The following is a 22500-nucleotide window of genomic DNA, read 5'->3' on the forward strand; positions in this document are numbered from 1 at the left end:
GTGTGGATATGCACATGCGTTTTGTCAAGTGTCTTTTTGTAATTTTTTTAGTTAGTCAAAATGCACCCCCCATATAAGGTCTTACTGTACAAGAACCTTTTGAGCTAGAAGCCTTATCATGATCACATATGAAAGCATACCCCTTGAGGTGTTATACAGTCATCTGCCATGGTTGGATATGCCTTTTGGGTAGTATTACAGAGATGTTACAGTACTATGTTCAGTATTGTACACTATGTACAGGAAAATACATGGGACAAAGAGGTATTGTTGAGCAAATCTGAAATTCCTCTGTCCCTGGATGTAACACAGAAGGGTTATATGGCTCATTGGAAAGCGTGGACTCCGGACTATCATTCAGCCTTAGAATGGAGTTTCTAGCTCTTGCTTTGTGGGGGCTGCAGTCATTCGAAGCAAATGTGCCAACACAAAGCTGCGTAAAATAGGACCTGCCTACATGTCTTCCAAGGCTTGTCCTTCAGGGTAGGAATGTCACAGAGCCACACAGATGAAAAGTAGAAATAGAAGAATAATATGGAAGTGTAGGCAAAAACAGCACAATTCCTGAGAGGAAAAAAACATGATTGTTTTTTTTTCATAATAAAGTGGTTTAGTTCGAGTGAAGTTGTTCAACTTGTGGTTGAAATAAAGATTAAAAAAAGAATACACTTTCATAAACCTAGGATTGTAACAGACATTTTGAGACCATGCTGATAAGGATATGTTCATGTTTGGATGTCCACTCATCCTAGGAAGGTAGGGAGACATCAGACGGGGGGTGCTTGAGGGGGTCAAATTTGAAAGGTGACATTGTGTAATAAATTGATAATAATGCACAAACAATATGTTCAAACCTCTGTAAAATAGTGCTGAATGTATTCCTGAGGGTCTAAGCTTTCCAATGATATATAATGTTCCTGGGTTTATTACACCACCTGGATTACAAACAATTGCGGAATGAAGAAGTTAAGAAGTTAAAAGTCACTCGACCCGGTACAGGGCCCTCCGAAGCTCAAGAGGTTTTAATGGCAAGAATTCACACATACGTTTGTAGATGACAGCACTTCTGAACAGTCATTTCCAATAATAAACGTCAAAAATGGTGGATACATCGTCTTGCAACCAGGGGCGTCAGCAGACCCAACACTATACAGGGGCACTAAAGGGCACCAAAAAGGAATGCATGCGAGCGCGCTCCGCGCGCTCGCTAAAAAAAAATTGGCCAATTATTTTTTTTAAAGAAAAATTAATCAAATCTATATGTAGGGCAATACAACTCACAGTAGCTAACTACATTGTCAGCTGAGTCTCACCTGTCAGTGTCATCTCTCAATGTCAACTCATCCTGCATCCCTTCTATCTGCTCCTCTCCTCCTCTGCACTCTGTTGCACTGAGTCTTGAAGTAACAAGAACATATTACAGTCTCCTGTCTGCATTTTCATGATCTATAACCTGTTAGCAGTTATTCCTAATTAATATGAATTGAATAGTCACATCACCTCTGCTCGTGCTCATCAATATCCATCTCTCCTTCACCTTCTCTTGCAAGCTATGATCAATTGGTGTGTGTGTGTGTGTGTGTGTGTGTGTGTGTGTGTGTGTGTGTGTGTGTGTGTGTGTGTGTGTGTGTGTGTGTGTGTGTGTGTGTGTGTGTGTGTGTGTGTGTGTGTGTGTGTGTGTGTGTGTGTGTGTGTGGCCTATGTCGTGTGCGCGTGTCTGTGTGTGCCGATGCATGTTCACGTCAAGAGGGGGAGCCAGAGTATCAATATCACACACGGGCATTGCGTAGGCTATGTGTAATAGATGCATTCAATCGAATAGTTGGCTAGTTCACGGCATTATGTTTTGGTCTTAAAAGTAACCACCTGTAGGATGTTATCATGCCACCTTAATGTAGAATTATGTGTTTTTGTCTGTAAGACCACTCGAGCAGCAAACACCAGAATGAGAATCAGAATCGTTCACTTTCAACTCTGAGACCAACGTGTGCTTGGGCTGCATTAAGCCAGTCAGCCTCCAACTTGCCTGGACGACGGCTCATTCAAGTATGCGCTGGGCTATTTTTAAAAGCAACAGCATAGCCTACAAAACTGCTTTCTACGAGTGTTGTATTCCGTTATAGTGCGCTAGTAGCCTAGGCTATAACAGCGGGGTCATTGGTTGCAGGCAACTTTGTCAAGATGTCAAAAAATATGCCGATAGCTAGCAAAGCTGACAAGACAAGTTGGGGTAGTCCATCACGGCATCATAACCCCCTGAAAACACGAACGTAACGAATTGAGAAACAGCACAACATGGCAAATAGTTGGTGAAGCCGACATTTGTGATCTTTCTCCGATCAACAGGTCCTATATATGAGCGAACTGCCTGGCTACTGTAGCATAACAGACGTGACCACATAACACCACTCCAGAGACGCCCCTTCGCGTTATTAGATGAAACATGTTCTACACACATTTGATTGACATGCTATGCTTAGTTTACAGATGATAACAAAAATGACGCTTACTGTTTACTTCACTTCACACCGGCCGGAGTGAATGGTCGCTGTGTTGGTCAGGTTCGGTTCAAAAAGCCAACATTTTCATGTGCTGCCCAAATCTCTTGTTATCATGAAGAAAGACTCTTCCTAGGCTATGTCTATTCGTCACATTTCATTGCAGCGGTCATCCAATGAGGGGGGGCACCATGTAATTCACCACGTAGGCTAATTCATTATTCAAATAGTCAATTTCTTCAGGGTGCCAAATAACTAGGTTATATTATAATCAATGTTTTAGTGTGTCTTCACTAGGATAACTAGTATGCCTGTCGTGTTTCTTAAAGTGAAAACTCCTGCATGGCTCTGTATTAGCCAACAGGCAACTCTCCGGCTATGCTCCGAATACGAAAGGCCGTGGTGGCAAGTGCATTCTGATCAGGCTGCTGCATCCGTGGCAGACTTAAATTCTAACTTAAGTGTAGTATGCTATAGGCCTATTTTAAAAGAGAAAAAATAATGCAAGCATGTATTCTGTATATTAACAGATGATCCAGATTTAAATAATAAAAAATAAAGATATAAATAAATAAATTAATTTAAAAATCAGTGCCCATTATAGGCTGGCACCGCAGGTCCACACCAGGGCACGTGCCCGGGTAAAAATGCTCTAACGACGCCGATGCTTGCAACGAAATTCTACATGCGCTAGACTTTTAAGGCTCTTGGCCTTGTGGTGACACTGCATCGTCGACGAGGAGGGAAGGCCCCGTTGACGCCGCGCTTCCCTGCCTCTCGCTATCGATATTTACCTGCTTGGATGTTTCCAGTGGGGGGGGGGGGGGCTGAGTTACGGTATATGGGCCCTGGAGTGGCTTGTGATTGCATTAGGGGGCGAGAGCGAAGAGAAGAGAAGAGAAGAGGGCCTCTGTGCTGCTGCCGCTGTTGGCCTGATGAAGACGAATGCTCTCTCCTGCTAGCGCAGAATTAGTCATGCTGATTGAAGCAGTGAGTGCACTCGCAGCCGCCAGGGCCGCACCCTCTTGCTTTTTGTTTCCATCCTTCCCTCTCTCTGTCTCTGTCTCTGTCTCTCTCTCTCCCTTCCTTTCCATTCTGTCTTTTCCTCTCCCTCATTCCCGCTCTCAACCCACCCATCTGTGTCTCTCAGTTGTTCTCTCTCTCTCTCTCTCTCTCTCTCTTGTTTGCTCTCTCTCTGTTTATCTCTGTTATCACCCCGTATCTTCTGTCTTTGTCTCCGTCCCCCTCCTCCTCTTTCACATTCACTGTTGTTGTCATGCTGTCAGTCCTCTAACTGACGATGCTTACTTCTCTCCTTGTTTCCTTATCAATTCTTCTCTCTCTCTCTCATCTCTCTCTCTCTCTCTCTCTCTCTCTCTGTCTCCATCCATCAGTCTTCCTTTCTGGGTGTTCATGGCCCTTTTACTGTTGAATTCAGTTTACAATTTACTGTTGAAGTCAGTTTCAATCATTCTCTTTGGAAGATGATTTGAGCCATACCTTTTTTGTAAACAGATTTTCATCCCTTTCTCCTCCTCCCAATCATCCTCCTCCTCCGGCTCCTCTCTCTCTCTCTCTCTCTCTCTCTCTCTCTCTCTCTCTCTCTCTCTCTCTCTCTCTCTCTCTCTCTCTCTCGTTCTCTTCTTCTCTCTATCTCTATCGCTTTCTCTCTCCACAAAGCTGGCAGCAACAAGTGTTGAAAATTCCACTTCCAGAAATCTGCAGCAGCAGTGTTAATGGACATCCCACTACATATTGGTCTTTCAAAACGCGACTCCCACACACAACACCACCATCAAAAAATACGAGGGGCAAGAATCCAATTAATTTCTGCTATACTCTACATGCCCCTCTTGCACACTATTAAAAAAAACTAATTTATCAGGGCGAGATGTGCTGAGCGTCTGGTGTGATTTCATTCAACGTACAAGGCCAACAGGGCCAAACTGCTGTTGAGAGGCTAGAAGAAGACCCTGCTAACTGGGGCAAATGTCACTCTGTAGCTGGTTTCACACACACATGCTGTCGTTTCCCCCTCTGACCATTGCCAGCTCCTGCTAGGAGGTCGTGACTGCTGTTGTGGGGAATTATCGAGGGAGCAGAATGGCTGAACCGATGCTCGGAAAAGGTAGAGTGGGTGTGAGTAGGGCCGGGCAATATGACGATATATATCGTTATCGTGATATAAAAGTATATATCGTGGCCTTTCTCCTATATTGTTTATATCGTGATAGTAATTTTATCAATTTCATACAATTGAATATCATTTAATTACATTTCATGTTGTCACAATACACACTATAAGTTAATGTAACTGTAAAATTAAGAATAAAAAGATCCATTTTAAAGAAAGGTTGTTTTGCGACATGACAAAATAAAGAGCAAATAAAGAGAATAACTGAAAACGTATGTAATTGTGCTATATCGTGATATATATCGTTAGCGTTATATAAAGTAATCCATATCGTGATATTGTTTTTTTTCCATATCGCCCAGCCCAAGGTGTGAGCATGGGGATACTGAGAGAGTTGGAGTGGGGGGGGGCGGGTATTACATGAGCCGATGTCTCTAAACCCCCACCCTACCCCAGCCCACACACACACACACACACCACTCCTTTCTCTTCCCCCAACCCCCCCCTCTCAGCTGGAGTCACCATTAAAGGGTTCTCACCCATGTAGAGGGAAAGGGGGTAGGAGGGTGGGTGGTGGGATTGTGGAGAAGGGTAAAGCTTTTCTCTTTAATACCGAGACAGAAAGGGCACCTCCACATCTCCCCAGACAATCACAGCACGTCAGACCTAGAGTTAAAAAAAATGCAGTGTTAGTTCAACACTTAGAGAGTACCCGTGGACCAAATACACTCAAAAAGATGTTACATCGGCTCTCTTAGTGTGGAACGAACACTGGGGGTTTTTTTCACTGTGTGTGCAGGCACGTCATGCTGTGGAGGTGATGACGCACGGTGCCACTGCGCCTCACCGGCAGATTGCTGACCACATAACGTCTATCGTGTGGCCAGGAGACAGCCAGGTCTTTCATGCTGGATGAGAGGAGAAAACCACATTAAAGGTCAGAGCCAAACACCTATCGCTACTGCTTGAAAACATCATCCCGACGAAACATGCACAGTGAAAGATGCAGTGTGAATTCTGCACTTACAGATGAAATAAATACCGAATGCACTCTGGGAGATGTTGAATTGACTCCCTAGGTGTTGAATTTACACAGCAAAACTTATTGTGTGGTGAACTGTAGCTGTAGTCAGCATGGTGGGTTCTTAAGTGCTTCCAGCCTCGTTCACACACATCGCTGCTAGCTGCTCGCTAGTGAAGTCAACAGAATGTCTTTATGTTCCAACAAGGAGTAGGACAGTAGGCGAGGAAAGTGCAAGCGATACGATGTGGTCGGATTCCGATTTGAAAATATTTTAACTTTAAGCGAGGCGAGTAAGCGAGTAACCGATTGGAATGCAGAGTTCGATACTTCTTGCTTGTGCATTGGCAGTTAAAGCCGAGGGAACGTTTAGCCTGGCGAGCCAAACCTATACCTTCCTCATAAGTCATGTATCCTAAAAGCAAATCCATCTGCTGTCAATGCCAATGTGACATGACTTTAAAATGGAAATGGAGCAACAAGAGAACTTTGAAAAAGTTGTGATGTGACAACTTGTCACTCTGCTGTTAACCGCATTCAGTCAGACAGTGCAACAGTAATAAAATTGAGAGATTGTCATACTCATTTGGTGGCATCACACACAAGACACACACCCTGACATCTGACATAATCCGTAACGTCTCGTAAAGCCTGCCATAATCCTGCACTGACAAAAATGAGACAGCCATCTTATGATATTAAGTAAACATATAGGGTGTATTTAACACAATTATCTTATGTTAACGTTTTCAAATAATTGTTTTTAAAACTACAAGATGTGATGAGATGGTTCACCAGGTACACTAATTTGCCCAGATTATGTTGGGATGACATGAATACACAGTTTAGCTCAGCAGATCATAGCCATCTTCACTTTCACATGCAGTACATCACCTCACTGTACATCGCCTCACTTCGGTGACCGCGATCTCCTCGGGTTACTGTTGTTCCTGGAACGACATCGCAAAGTTGGCCCTGGATCAACATCTGATTTGAGTCTGGTTATCTATGTCAGATTTCGCGCCAGTAACGTCTTCTGCAGTATGGATTAATATCAGTTATGCAGAAGTGGCATGTTGTTACAAAATACATTATTTACTGACAGGTTAAGTTTAGGAATAAGATTTGGTAAAGGCATAATTTGGCATGTTGTTAGGTTGGTGCACACATTTTCACTGACAGGTTATGTTTAGGAATTAGTTTTGGTTTAGGCACAATTCCACATCGTAGCCACTGTAGCCATAACCAGAGCCGTATACCACCGTGACGGCACTTGGCATTAATTTTTGGAATCATACCTAGAATAGGCTAACATACGTAAGATAAACCAGATGTTGATCCAGGGCCAACTTTGCGATGTCGTTCCAGGAACAACAGTAACCCCAGGAAATCCTGGTCACCGCCTCACTTCACAGTGTTCCAGGAACTGTAACCAACACCAACACTCTCCCTAAATAAATAACTGAGTCATAAATCAGAACAAAATCAGATTTGTGAAAGACAAAGTGAGTAAACGGTGCAGGATTGAGAAGTCATATTACTCTATCGAAACATACTTAAATCATCAAAATATGCAGGTTTATTGAATGTTAATACAAATGTGTTAATTCAACTCAATTGTTTAGCAAAACAAAGCATTTGAGTGCAACCAATGTCCACTCCATATTTGTTTTCAGTGTGCTGTCCTCCTCACACACACACACACACACACACACACACACACACACACACACACACACACACACACACACACACACACACACACACACACACACACACACGAAGTGTGCTAAATGTGCTATCAAATGTGTTATCAATCTCTGTCTGCCAATACTCTAACATGCGGCAGTAATATACTCAAGTCAAACTGGCAGAGTGATTTCTTTGCCACCCCTCACCAGCCCACTCCAGCACCATGCCCCATTTAATCCATACATTGACCCCATGAAGATTTTGCCTTCACTATCTATCCGTCACGCCAACTAATACAATACACAGGCTGTCGTGTCCTATAATCACCATGCCGTTTAAGCTCCCTGCAACGCCTCTCACTATATCCTATACGCTGTATCCTCACATTCTGTCACATGCTAATGTGTTTCTGCCCATGGGCACGTAATTTGGACAGATAGACGCTCATATTTCCTCTCCACTCCGCTCCGCTCCTCTGTTGCTGCGGAAACTAAATTATTAGCATTAGATGTGAGGACGGGGAGGTAGTCGTATGTGTGTGTGTGTGTGTGTGTGTGTGTGTGTGTGTGTGTGTGTGTGTGTGTGTGTGTGTGTGTGTGTGTGTGTGTGTGTGTGTGTGTGTGTGTGTGTGTGTGTGTGTGTGTGTGTGTGTATGCATGGTGTGTGGTGTGTGTGTGTGTTAAGGGGATGGTGGTGGTTCTGCCAGCCAATAGGAACATAATCAAAATGGCACGCTGACTGATTACACCCGTTTTCCCGGTAGTGGAAGCGCACAAGCACACGTTGACTCTTTCGTAGCTTCTTGTTTGTTTTTCAGCAACAGCTTGCAGCGCAGACCATGGCTGGCCACAGTACCATACATTTTTGGTGGCCATACGACACACACATAATGCACACATACAGTATCCCTCCCTAAGATCTTATACAGATAGATGTAGTGTATGTCCTTTCATTTCCTCGTAGCCCTTCAAGGACAGCCGTATATATTCCTCTTAATTTGACTGAAGCGGGAGAGTGCAGAGGACGGATTGTATCCTAGCTAGCAATTGAGTCATCTGTATAATGCCGGGCACAATTTGGTTGCACGCTCCTTGAATAAAAACAGAGGCATGTTTTATTGTATTTACCGCTTGCTTGTTTGCTTATTTATTTATTTACTTATTTATTTATCTATGTATCTATTTATTCAATGGCTGCTGTACAAGGACACACACTGCATATACAGCTGGAAAGGAGAGGCTGGAGCAACCTGCAGCATAGTTTTCAAGACTTTATTCTGTGCACACACCCGACTAATGTTTCGGTGTTGCTACACCTTCTTCAGAGTCTTCAGAGTCCAATTCTTCTACATACAACATCACCGTGCATAGAGTCGAGTTGTTATCAACTAAAAAGACATGGCGTAATAGAGGGTCTATCATGTGGATCCTCTGTCCACATGATGGACCCTCCAGGGGTGTGTCCATCATGACATTGAAGTCAGTCTTACATACTTGGCCTGGGGACCTGTATTCCACGGACCAGGCTCAGTAGTAAACCCAGATTAAGTTAACCTCGAGGTAGTGGTAAATCACTTAATAGAAGAGCCTGGAGTCCTCCTTTTCTTAGGTAAATGAGAAGTGTGGGCAATCTATTAGCAGGATTGCCACTTCCTGTAGGTTTAACTAGAGAAGGCTGGACACCACCTGATGACATCTGCTTCTGGCGTAAGGCTTCAGCTACCTGCGAAGGTGGTTGAGGGAGGCACCTCCTGTGCATGCATTATGAATGTGTATTCCCTATGTTTGTCTAGTAATTGATACAATAAAGATGTTCGTGTCAAGAGTCTTATTTTCTCTTGCTGACCCATGGGCACCGGAGCAGGTGTGACAGGCAGCAATGCCCAGCAGGTATGAACAGCTCCCTGTACAATCCTTAGCTAAGCCAGGTCGATGACTTAACCATGTTCTTGGAATACACCCTTGAGGTTTCACTTATCACAAGCTTGCACTCTGGCATGACTCTTCTGTTGATTCACACCAAACTTCAATGTGTTGATGCTTTGTACATGTACCGTATGAGCAAATTCCACCTGAGTGATATATAGGGATAAAATCTATATAGTACATGCGTGCAGTCATTGTCATTGTATGTTGACGATCAATAATCTCACAGCTGCGACATCACATAGCCTACGCCTGAATGTTCATTTGACAGTGACGACAATAGATTGCCATATTATCTATCGATGGACCTGTCTGCATATGCTGCCGCATCTATAAGTCATGTGTGCTGTATGTGTGCTGAAAGCCCACACTCCAGAAAGACATCAAAATAGATTGCCCAAATCCATCATCCATAATTTGCTTTTAGCGAAGCCCATAGGGGGGTGCAAAAAGGTCAGTTGTCCGAGTCTCAGGGAGCGGTGTGTGTGTGTGTGTGTGGGGGGGGGGGGAATTGGATGTGTCAAGTGTCAAGTCAAGTCAATTTTATTTATAAAGCACTTTAAAATAGAGGTAGCTGTCCAAAGTGCTGGACAAGTAGGAGGACTTGAAAGGAATCTTTCAACCTTAGAACACATAGACATACTTAAGGACATAGGACAAAATAAAGAAGAAAAATCACAATCAATAAGATCTAAAAACTGAGCATCATGTAGAACAAAAAAAGGGGGGGAGGATAGGTTATGTTATAGGGCAAACCATAAAAGGACAGTTTCATAACGACACATTTTAAAAATAAGAAAAAATATAAGAGCTAAGGGGATGATCAACGTATAAGAAGAAAGAAATAAAAAAGAATAAAAATAGAAATAGATAGATAAATAACTAGGTGCATACACAGAGGTCATACAGTGTTAAAAGCTAATGCATAAAAGTGAGTTTTAAGGAGTGTGTGAGTGTGTGTGTGTGTGTGTGGGGGGGGGGGGTCTTTCAGATGTCTTGGTCCCAGGCCCAACCACACCCATCAGCAGCACTGTTTGCTCTCATCTGGTTTTTTTTCTTCTTTTCGTCCATTTAAATGCACCGCACATTAAATCCCAGTCATGACCACAGCTCAGAATTCCACTCACAGCCCTTTATTCTCCCAGCATGCACCTGTGTCCAGGGACATACAGGGAAGCCGAAGGGGTTGGGGTGGCTGGGTGGTTCTCCTGGGCACAGGGAGAGAGGGGGCCCAAAATAGGGACCTACATTGTATTTATTGAAAAAGGGGTGCCCTTTCAGATGACTTTGCCCTGGGCCCAGCTAAAGCTGTCGACGGCCCTGTCTGCATGCATTGCTATATGCCATTGTTCTCATTACAGCCCAGCTATTATATAGCCTCCCACTCCTTCTAGCAGACCGATGGGAACTTGTCAGCATTATTGGCTGGTGCCAGACCAGGCTAACCACATCCAAATTTAACTTGTAGAGAGTTACTTGTGCACAATCCCTGGTGCTGAACAAAAAGATTACGTATTTTTTGAAAAAAGGTTTGCACACTCCTTTGGATTTTTTCATCCAAATCCAAAGGAGTGTGATAACCACATCCAAATACCTTCTTTCCTACTTCCCTATACAAACACCTTTCCTGTTCCTCCACATGTTAATCGAATCACGATTTCATCTGCATGCTGCACAAAATCCTAGTTACAGCTTTTGTGTCCTCATAATTGAGTACGGTATACAGAGCTTCTGTTATTGTGTTGTGTAGGCTCCCTCTTATTTTCTATAGGCCTGCTCAAGACAGCACTCCCAAACCACAGACATTCAATTAACTACAGGACAAGACAATCAGCGCAGCACACACCACATGGATCCGTACAAAATGGACGTTCAAAGCTACTGACTTGTATAAGGGACTGCATTTATGAACCCACTTCCTGGTCAGATAAAATTGCTGCCCATTTCAACCTGCTCTCATCCACGTGTCTCTCAGCCATTTACCGTGGACGTTCCATTTAATTAGCAGGCTAGCAGAAAATAACAAACTGAAGTGAGCGTGTTATTTCATTACAGATTTGCTGATGCCTCAATAGAATGTACCCTTGAAGCAAAATGGAAGGGGTATATAACAGCAATGGCTTGCTGTACTAAAGTCAAAACGGAAATGGCTAATGCACTTACATTGGTAAGAGGCACTAACCACACAAAAAGAAACATGGATAGTCACCAACCACGCAAAAGCAATATCCAGCATCCACTGAGAAAAAAAAAGCGAAAAAACAAAAATAAATGTGGCATCAATTCAACTCCATCATCTCACATGTGCCGTACTGGTAAATAAGACATGCTTTCCAACATGCCATGCCATGTAGTCACATGTAATGCTCGCAAGTCATTCTCATGCAACCTACAGTATGCTTTTCAGTTGTTGCCAGTATAAAGCCAGACCCAAACTACATGACGTCAGATTTTGATGTTGGGCTGCGCCGCACACATAATTCGCAACTGTTAATCTTATGCCTAACACTATATTTCAAATCATAAATATCAAACAGTGTTTGAAATCTACGATCGGCGATCCGCGACTCTTTGAAACAGGAAAGTGCTATCTTAGAATGTCACACACCACAAAGAACAACAATTGCTTGCGATGGTCCTGTGGGGTAACATTCTGTAGGAGGGTTTTCAGCTGAGAATCGGGCCGCTAATCGTGTAGCTTCAGCCCGGCTTAATACTTCAAATGAATGAGGCCCGATGGCTTCATAAATGTACACCATTGCACCAGTGGGAAACTGTAATACAGGTAGATGTTGAAAATATTGTGGGTACTACACTACTAGTTTGTACATTTCATGGCCATGGTGTCTTTAGTAGTAATACATTACTACTTGGTCATTGCCATTCTTTGGGTGACTGTACTTTTCAGAGTGAGAAGTCCGCACACTTAGAATCCTTTTTGTTGTATTTTATTTTTCCATGGCAGGATAACCGTTCGACCTCAACAGTCTTCTTCAGATTCTCTTTCGTCCTGCACCTTTCCCTGGGATGTGCCCAATCCTCTCCTTCAACATTCTTTGGGTGAGCATATGTATTACAGAGGCCATGACCTTAATGCTATAATTTCAACGTTTTTGACTTGACTTGATGGGTATGCGTCCAATGTTAGGGAAGACAGAAAAGAGATAGCCGGCTATACGTTTTTGCAATCTGCTCTGAAATTGCTATCGATCTGCAATAGCAGACTGGTGACAATGGGCATTGTCATAGCTCTGAATGGTATGGAAGAGGCTGTCACTCAACCCTAAAGGTCACTGACACATCAGGTGAAGGCTCTACAACCCAGCAACATGAGTGGCAACAGTTCAAATGGATACCTACAACTGTGCTTTGCAGTAGTTGACATTTACGTATACCAGTTTGTAAAAAATAAAAATAAAAACTTTCTCATTAGACCGTTGTGATATTTGAAGCAAGTAAGGAATTTGGGGAAATATCTGAGCGAATGGCGTATCAACATGATACCTCAGAATTCCGTGGAATCGACACGGACCTTTGGGACACAAAATCTGTGTCAGTTTCATGTATTTTGCCAAAATTCCATGCCCCCGGTGATGGACTCATGGAAGTGCTTTCTCTATATTCCCACAGCTCTATTTCCACGCCGTCAGGAGCATTATGTCAACCTTCATTTGTTTAAAATTTACCACAAAGGAACAGTTGTTCAAAGCCACAACAAAACTCACCGCTATCAAATATCACACACGCACGCATGTGTTCACACACTCACTCACACTCACACACACACACACACACACACACACACACACACACACACACACACACACACACACACACACACACACACACAATGTTAAATACTTCTCAAACACTAACTCCACTGTCATAGAAGCCATCCCCTCTACAGAGTTTGCATTTGAGGTAGAGTAAGGACCTGCCTTTTTATCCGTTCACATATAAACACATGTGCATGAAAATAAAAAAACCCTTCATTGTGACAGGTGGGTTTTAGCACCCATTCCAAAAGGAAATTTTTAAAACCGGAGTTTTGAAATATGCAGTCTAAAGCTCTTTTGTCAAACACATCCATAAACAGGTAAACAGCTTCTAACAGTAGAAGAGGAACCCATCCTCAGTAAACAGTTTGAGATAAGGGACCTACCCGGCAGGCATTGAAGAACAGCTGATGCTCTAACACAGGGCAGAGGTCCCCAACCTTTCTAGGTCTGAGGGCTACCAAGGTCTACCCGAGGGCTACTGAGGGCTACCCTAGGGCAATTTTGTTCAAAATCCTCTACTGATGTCTTGGCATCATTCTCAAATCACACTATTATTGAATGATAATTTGCTTATAGGTTATAAAGAAGAAATAATCTCATATTTATATCAAGAAAAGCATTAACTGTGACTGAAATCTGGTAGTAGTTACTGTTTATTAACATCCTTGGTGGGCACCTCAAAAGTTCCTGGAGGGCTACCTGGCGCCCGCGGGCACAACGTTGGTGACATCTGCTCTAACACTAACTACACTGTCTAACATTCAGTGGTAGAGGAAGCCATCTTCAGCACACAGTTTGAGATAAGGGACCCACCTGGCAGGCGTTGTAGAGCAGCTGGTGCTCGAACTTCTTGATGCCGAGGATGCCCTGGAACATCTCGTAGAGCTGGTCCTTGCTGAGGATGAGCTCGGAGGCGGCGCTGGCCGTCAGCCGCTGCTGGTGCTTGCGCGGGTCCTCCTCGCCGCGGTAGATGGTGTCGAACTTGGCCATCCAGGAGCTCAGCACCGTCTCCTTGCTCAGGCCGTCGATCTCGGGCAGGCTGCGCACGCGCTTCTCGATGTGCTTCTTGAAGACCTCGCGCGAGTCCGCTGCGGAGCATCCGCCGCTTTGCACCATGCGCGACACCCGGTCGCTCTTCAGGAACACCTGCATGCGCAGGAAATCAAAATTGCAGTGTTAACTTAGAGACAGGGGCAGATTAAGATAGCCTGGCCCCCTAGGCTACAGGTTGCAGTAGCCCCCCCTCAGAAGACAATATGTTTGCCAACTGTGGAGATGACTTAACAAGAGTTGAACATTTCAATAATTCAGCTAAATTGTTTTCCCCCCTTTCCCTAATGGGGACCCTGGGTGTTGCAGGGAGTTGGTTGCATCCATATGTAGCCTGTGCATTAATACTGCCCTGCTTAGAGAGTCTATTTAAAGGTACACTGTGTGAGACTTTTAGTTGTTTATTTCCAGAATCCATGCTACCCATTCACTAATGTTAGCCTTTTCATGAATACTTACCACCACCATCAAATTCAAAGTATTCATTATGACTGGAAAATTTGCATTTTTCATACATGAAAAGGGGGATCTTCTCCATGGTCCGCCATTTTGAATTTCCAGAAATAGCCATTTTTAGCTGCAAAAATTACTGTACTTGGGCCATACTAGAAAATATTTGTTTATTACTTAGTAAACTTTCATGGAAAGATCACATTTGGCAATAGGCAACCCAGTTTCAATGAGCATCATAGTTGCAGTTACATTTTTTGACCATTTCCTGCACAGTGTCCCTTTAACTAGAGTTGGTTCCATACAGTACTGTCTAAGTGTGAATTAATACAGCATTTATTTTTTACTCTGTACAGTACATATGTACACATGCTCACTGGTTAAATGTACATGTTGTGTTGGGGTAGAGTATGAAGGCCCAGCTCCTGGCTTTGTGAGTCAGCACCTTAGCCCACTGAGTCATGCCAGCAGAGATTCTTTAACTATATATCTCTGCTCTCTCTGATGCCAGGGGACGCCCGGGGGAATCGGGGGTTCAACCAGGGACATGGGCTTCAATTTCCGAGCCAAAGTCATTTCCAGAATCAGATCCTTCCCCATCTCTCTCTCTTGCCACATTCATTTCCTGTCACCGTCTTTGACGGTCTTATCTCAATAAAGGTTAAAAATATATCTTTTTTTAAAAAGTGAATTTTGTACTCAGCAGTCTTACAGTATATTGCCTAGCTTTGGTATTCAATCTATCTACCTTTGTGTAATATAATGCTCACAAGACAAGAGGCATTGGTTTTTATAACTATACTTATAACTTCTGACTTTTGATGGAATATGTATCTGTACCAGCCAGGTGAGGGGCCATTTTGGTTTATTTTATCAGAATAACAATTAGACCTTTACAGTGAAAATGTCTTTTAGCACTGGGTTCGCAATCAATTGACTCCATTGTAGTCAGTGGCATGCACATACATTTTGGGGGGCAGGTGCTGAAGGGTGGTTGGGAGGCTCCCTTACTTGGCTTGACGCTACATATTATATCGGGGCATAATGATCACATGCTTTTTATCATGAAGCATTTGTAGATTATCATGTCAACATGGACCACATTGTGATGAAAACCTTTTAAAAAAAGAACTTACAAAAGGGCATTTTTTTTGTCCAGTAGGGCAAAGGGGCAGGTGCGTTAGCACCACCTTGTCCCTATCTGTGCACACCTATGACTGTAGTTGAAATATATCAACAGAGACTTTCTAACTCTATCCAGATATGAATCAGAATCTCAATCCACGGCAAGCAAAGTGGGCTGTCAAAAGACCTATTCACTACTATTTTTAGTGCATTGTATTGAAATGACTATAATTTTCTTCTTTGTAAAAGAAAAACTGTAAGAAACTTTTTTCATTGCAATTTCCTCCTTTTTCTTGGAAACGTTTGTCTATTTTCTGCTATTTCAGCCAATAGCAAAAGCCTACTTACGTATCTGCACAAGCTAGAAAAAAACCTGTTTGCTTTTTTCCTCAGCTCTCAACAACCAAAATGAAAATTTCACTCTTGTTGAATGTGGCCATATGTCAGGGTCTAGCAGGCAGGCAATATTTTTCCCTGGTCCATGATGGTTCTGTGAATGATCAGTATTCAGTAAAAATGTTATGTCTGTAAAGGACGGATCATGGTCGTAGTCTGAATGGACATTCAATGTTTTTATTTTATTTTGTATTTTGTACCTGGATGTTGCATTGTGGAACATTGGCCCTGGCGCTTAGAGCTGAACGCAACATTCAGGCCGCTCATGACATTTGAGACAATTTTATTAAAAACCTTGGAATGTTAGAGCTGAATGAACTCATTCTATTGCAAATGGAGGGTCTTGGTGTTTAAATGCAACTTATTGCATGCTTTTATGTGCTTCAGAGGCTAAGAAGGTTTTTTTTAAAGGTTTTTATAGGCTGAGGGCAACTTTTCTTAAAAAGGGCTTAGGCATTCTACAGCCTTTCTTGCAGGTGCTTTAGGCGTCAATGGGTTGAATGAGAACAGGTGGGTGTGAGTGTTGATGCTTAGTAAAATAAATGGAGACATCATCGTGGTCTTGGCTTGGCTTGGTTGTTGTGATGGGCGGTGGCCAGTGGCAGGAGTGGGTTGTGGTAGTGGCCCTAAAGCCCAGCACATGCTGCTTCCCTGCATCCTCCTCTCATTTGAGTCATGGCTGGATTGGCCAGGAGGAATATAGGGCATTTGCCGGGTGGACTGTTTTTGATGATTTTGGCCTGGTCCTACCCTCAATGTACTGTAGTGGTATCAGTCCTAATGCCGCGAAAGCAGACCTCTCCAAGTCAGATTTAAATATTCATTTTGACTGTCGTGGTCAAAACAGCTCATAATAGAAGACTAATGCTAAGTTTAACATTAATCTGTTCCTATATCGGTTGTATAACGGATGCATTGTTCATTTACATTAAAATATTGGAAAACGACTTCATAGGTGGAAGGATTCACAGACGTCAGAGCCCAGGTAAGCATTCAAATATGATGCTGATTTAGCAATGAGAAACAGCGAGAAACAAGGATTTGCAGTGCTGAACTCTAGCTTCTCTAGCTTCTAGTTGGACAACATCACTATGATGTGCTCCTCACTTATTTGCTGGGCTGCTATCGTTGGTAATGTGACTTGAGTGCTGGGAAGATAAGCAAACAGGCGTGCTTCACTTCAGCTAGCACAGAAAGTAAACCTACGTACTGTAAATAGTTTGCAAGACGCCGACATGACGAAATGGTAAAATGAATTAATGTAAACGGAGCCTGAAAATGGTTTCATTGTCTCTCTCAATGCTTGGCGGATCAGGGAGTGCATTTCTGGAAAGTGTAGTTGCTAACTATGTTAGCTACTTTTGTTGTTCGCAATGCAATTTCCCCTTGGCAACTACCCAAGTTGCTCAGTGGTGTAGTCTACGTAGAACGCGGGTATACGGAGTATACCCACTTCTAAATTTCAGGGATTTCAGTATACCCACTTAAAATTGATTGATCCATTGTTTTGAATAGCACAAATATATACAGTATACCCACTTCAAAAAATGCTCAAATATACAGTATACCCACCGATAAAAAAGTAGACTACACCACTGAAGTTGCTAACTGACTAACAACTACGCTTTCGAGAAACGCACCCCAGTCTTGATTGAAACTGCCCGGCCTGCTGTTTTCTCCCAGGCCAGCCCTGCTTTGAGGTGTGGTGCAGCTGGGCGCCAGAGAACATGCTGCACTCACTAAAGAGCATTAGCTCCTTAATTGAATTGAGAGAGGCGGCTTTAGCCGGATCTGAATAATGCAAAATTTCAATCAGCGACTCCGGGCTCCGAGAATGACCAGCTTGATTAGGTTGGCACGGAACGAATCTTTCTTTCTCTTTTCCTACGTACAGTACCTCCCTTTCTCCCTCGCTCCCCCTCCTTTTCTCTCTTTCTCTCTTCTCTCACTCCTTCATTTCCCTCTCTCCTGCTTGCTCCCCTTCCGCTCTCTCAATTACCATCCTCTTCTTGTTATTCTGTATTCCATGCCTGATTTCAAAATTGGCAAAGCAATGGCGATAGGAACGGGCATTAGTGTGGATAGCGAGCACATTCTAACCAGCCCTGACAAAAACCCCTGCCTGAGCAAGAGGCGATTGAGAAATTATATCTGTGGCATTTTTAACCAATTTCCCTAGTAAATTTAATCAAATCCAACCAAGATTGGTTGAGTTTGTTGACTAATATTCAATATTTAATATAATATAATATTTTGAATATTTTGATAAAGAAGCATATGATCTGTCCATTAGACAGCACACTGTGTTACTTGTGTAAGCACATTATCCATACATTTGCTTTTATGTAATAGTTGTGGAGTGGTGTTTGTGATGCTACGTCTGTGGTGAACCTGTAGGCTACACAATGTGGTGAACATGTAATGCACACAACCTCGTAGTAACTCTGCACTGCATTGATGAACGCCTCGTCCGCCACAATCTGCGTGTCTCCGCTCAGGAAGGACTGGAAGCGTTCCTTGACCGTCTGAAGCTGCTGCTTGCTGATCTGTGAAGAGCAGGGGGGGGGGGAAAGGGGAAAAAAAGAAGCTTATCTATAATGCTTTACCGCTCACAACATAAAGCACTGCACAGATGTACAGGCAGACGAGCTACCGACAACCACGATTATGGTGTCAGTGCCTGTGGCTATTATTGAGTAGGCTAAAGTGGAAGGCATTAAACATATAGCAGTCAATAATAGCGCTGTTGGCTCGAAGCACTGAATACAATAATACTCCAGACATTGCAGTGCTTTCTACTACTCACCCACATTATTCTGGGTGATGTGCTTTCTTTTGTTGTAAAACCACATGCATCTTTGTGAAACAAACTAACAAAGTCCATTACCATCTCACGCCAGGAAGTACCTTCATCTTTCTATATCAGCTCTGTGTCAAGTTGATGATAAAACAAGGACACATTCGAGGCAACTAAACTTCAGCCATGTGAAACAACATAGGACAGAACATGAGGAATCTCTGGTGTCGTGCTTCCTACAATGGCATACCTGAGTTGATTAATGCATTAATGCAAAAAATGTTCATGCTGTTCATGATTTTGTTACATTATAACTGCTGCCTTGAGCTAATTTGTCCTTTGAGCTTCCCCTTGTGAATATTAGCCTTGGTGCATATCCTCCTGACTACTAGGGGGAAAAAAAGTTTAAAAATCTTTGTTTTTTTTCACTCCCCCAATTGTTTGAAGGCAAAAAATGAGATTGACAACATTTTTTACGAATTTTTATTTTTCATTTTAAAGATTTAATGTGTCCATTACAGTGGACATTGGAAGGCCGTACATTGAAAATGTACCTTAATTGCTATCAATCAATCTGGATGAAAAAGCATAACAATCAGTTTAATAATTAGTAAATTTGAGCATTTATGAGTTTACAATGAGTGTTTTATTGGTTTGAGGTGGAAACTGGATGTGTCTGTGACCATTATCATTCATGCAGGTCATCTCAAGTCAAAGCAATTTTGTTTTAAGCAACTGGACTTGCAGTTGAAGCTTGAATGACATGTGGTCCCTCAACTGAGAACTTTCACCAGAGTTGACTCATTTTATAGTTCTGATGTGTGAAATATGGGTTATTATCTCTGGAACAAACATGTGTTCATGTCTATAGGATTAATTTAGTCTTAATTTAATTTTTGGTTGAAATATTGTCCTGCAAAGTTCAGACACACATCAGAGTCATGCTCCACATGGGGCGACAAATGCATCAATAGGAAAAGTTCTGCTTATTCTGATTCTACTTTTACTGCTTGAAATGAATCCTAAGAGGTCTCTGAATCTTCAGCATCTTCCTCAAACTTCACATCTAGGATTATTTATCAATAATGTGCTGTTAAGTGTCTCTCCTTCTGATTCTGATACTGACTTTCTGACTAGAAAAATACTAACAAAATGGAAGATGTCACTACCAATGTCCATTTTAGAGGACATTTCTTTAACGCCTAAATATGGGGATTAAATAATGTTACATTAATTTAGAAATGGTTTAATTGTGCTCTGAAGAGATTGAAATAACATATAAAGATGATGTTTTAAGACAATAATTTCCCACTTTTAAGTATTATGCATTTACTTTCCCTTTAGCCAAAAGCGGCCTATTTTTAATGGACACAATTTTCCTTGCAAAGAAATAGAAAGTTCCCAAAACCCCACCCCTACACACATGGTATCATTGGAAAGCTCCGAATGTCCTCTTCAAAGACCATTGGGAGTTAGCACAGTAGTCTGTATGGGGTGGTAGATATTGCGGTTTAAAGATGTCCTCTAGAGAGGACAAAAATGAACTGCTGGTAGTCAGGAGGATATGTTACATTGCATTACCGTGCAACTCTAACTAGCGCAGGCACCGGCACATCAAACCAGACACCCACTGCTGGCATCTGCTTGTTATAAAATCTAAAAAAAATCAGTGGGGAGCAGGAGAGATGTCTGTGCTTTTATCTCTCTCTCTCACACACACACACTCTCTCTCTCTCTCTCTCTCTCTCCCTTTCTCTGTCTCTCTCTCTCTCTTTCTCTCTCTCTCTCTCTCTCTCTCTCTCTCTCTCTCTCTCCCTCTCTCCCTCTCTCTCTCCGCTGAGCTGCAATGTTTTGCTCCCGCAATCTTGATATTGCATTTTCATTTCGGAAGCTCAGGCAGGCAGTCTCTGGCTTCTGCAAGCTGAAATTGGATAATTGCCGAGTGCAATGCAGCACATCCCCATTCAAACCTCCTTATCACCAGAAAAAACTTAATCAAGACCATTGTAGTTTTATAATACTAAGTCACATTGCACTCAATATTTAGTAATATAGTAATATGTGTGGCTTGTGATTAAGCTTTTTTGTTTATTTTTAGAAAGTACCATACATACAGGAAGAACCCTCCTGCTTTGGAGAGATTATCTGATGTAATTTGTGTGGATTTTTCATGACTGCATCTCTAATGAAATAATTCAATAACTGACTAAATTAATTAATTATTATATAATCCCCACCCAACCACCCAAATACAGAGATGAACTAAATCACCTGTGTGCCCATTAAACACTACTCAATGAAAAATAGCGATGCACACCAGTGCTTCCAGTGTCATTAACGTGATTACGAAGCTCTTTTATGACTGTACCCATGGTTCAATAGTAATACCTACAGAACGGCAGGAAAGCAAAGGCAGGAACACAGAGTGCGAAAGTGTACCGAGCCCATCGATCTTAGATGATTCACACTGGGGGCATGGAGTGAGCTGAATAACTGTGGACCTCTGCTGACATTTAGATATCTCAGAGCAGAAATCAAAGACGGGAACTCTCTCCTCTCTCAGAAACCTCTCCCTCCCTCCTCTCTGCTAGCTCTCCTCTTACCCGGAGAAGATTCAAGGGTAAGTTGGGGCCCCAAACGAAAATTCAAAAGAAGGAACATTGACAACGAATTGCCACTACTGTAGTTAGTCTGAAGCTGTTATACACCAACTATAGGCTTGGGGGCCCCAAGCAGCTGCCTGCCTAGCCTGGTGACAAGATGCGCCTCTGCTCTTACCGGTCTCCTCCTTATCGAGGCAGGTTGGCTGCAATACTGTAGCCTATACACTTCAGTCCAGAGGGAATGCCTCATTAAAACGGAATAACCTGCCAAGGCCCAAAACACTCCAGGGATCCAGCATCATCACAAACATAATGTGTACATGACGGAGTGTGTACAGGAAGCAAACCATGACAATCAATAAAAGGCACATCGAATGTGTAGCAAGCTTCATGTTTGTGTGTCGACCTGCAATGATTATGAAACAATGTGACAATTTCCAACTTCCATTTTGGAAAGGTAGCTCTTGCCAGCTCAGGGCTAACATTATATAATTCACAGAGAGAGCCTGGGGTCTGCTGCTTTGTGTGTCCCTGCCTAGGTACTATGTAAATGTCACTGTAAATGAGAAACACTGATGATGGGCAAGACCAGAAACATTTGTATGCCAACTCTGTCTGTTTTTTGTTTTACTTTTACTTTTTCTGGCTTTTGTCAGTATACAGTTTCCCTGATTAGCGTATAGCTGTTGAGTGTGCGACTCCTTTCCTTATGAGAACGGCCGGCGCAAAACACACACTCTCTGGGAAATACAAGATGACTCTGGGGAAGACCATGCAGGCCACTGGATGCTTATGATATCCCTGTGGACTTTGCCCTGCCATCTGTAAACAGCAACACTGTACTTCTTTAGAAATTGCCTCATTAGATATTGTGGTAACACGTTTTGAAGAGGCTTGTATTCATAAAACTCTATTTTAAAAAAACATTTCTTAAGGCTTACAATGCACTCGCAAAATGTATAACCCCCATTCCAATATCAATTGAAGCAGTGCATTCTTGATTATGAGGCGATACATCCCTCCGAGTTCA

The 22500-nt window shown here is 42.6% G+C and overlaps 1 protein-coding gene across 1 annotated transcript in view; it reads right to left on the reverse strand.

Moving 5' to 3' along the window:
* Positions 1 to 22500, reverse strand: part of cadpsa (Ca2+-dependent activator protein for secretion a) — a 226774-nt gene that overhangs the window by 185011 nt on the left and 19263 nt on the right. The window contains exons 3-4 of the mRNA XM_063214916.1: positions 18503 to 18616; positions 13863 to 14195 (exon numbers count right to left, since the gene is read on the reverse strand). Of these exons, the coding sequence (XP_063070986.1) occupies positions 13863 to 14195; positions 18503 to 18616 (447 nt within the window). The remainder of the gene's footprint in view (positions 1 to 13862; positions 14196 to 18502; positions 18617 to 22500) is intronic.

This window comes from Engraulis encrasicolus, chromosome 14 (assembly GCF_034702125.1).
Source record: "Engraulis encrasicolus isolate BLACKSEA-1 chromosome 14, IST_EnEncr_1.0, whole genome shotgun sequence".
NCBI classification, from domain to species: domain Eukaryota; kingdom Metazoa; phylum Chordata; class Actinopteri; order Clupeiformes; family Engraulidae; genus Engraulis; species Engraulis encrasicolus.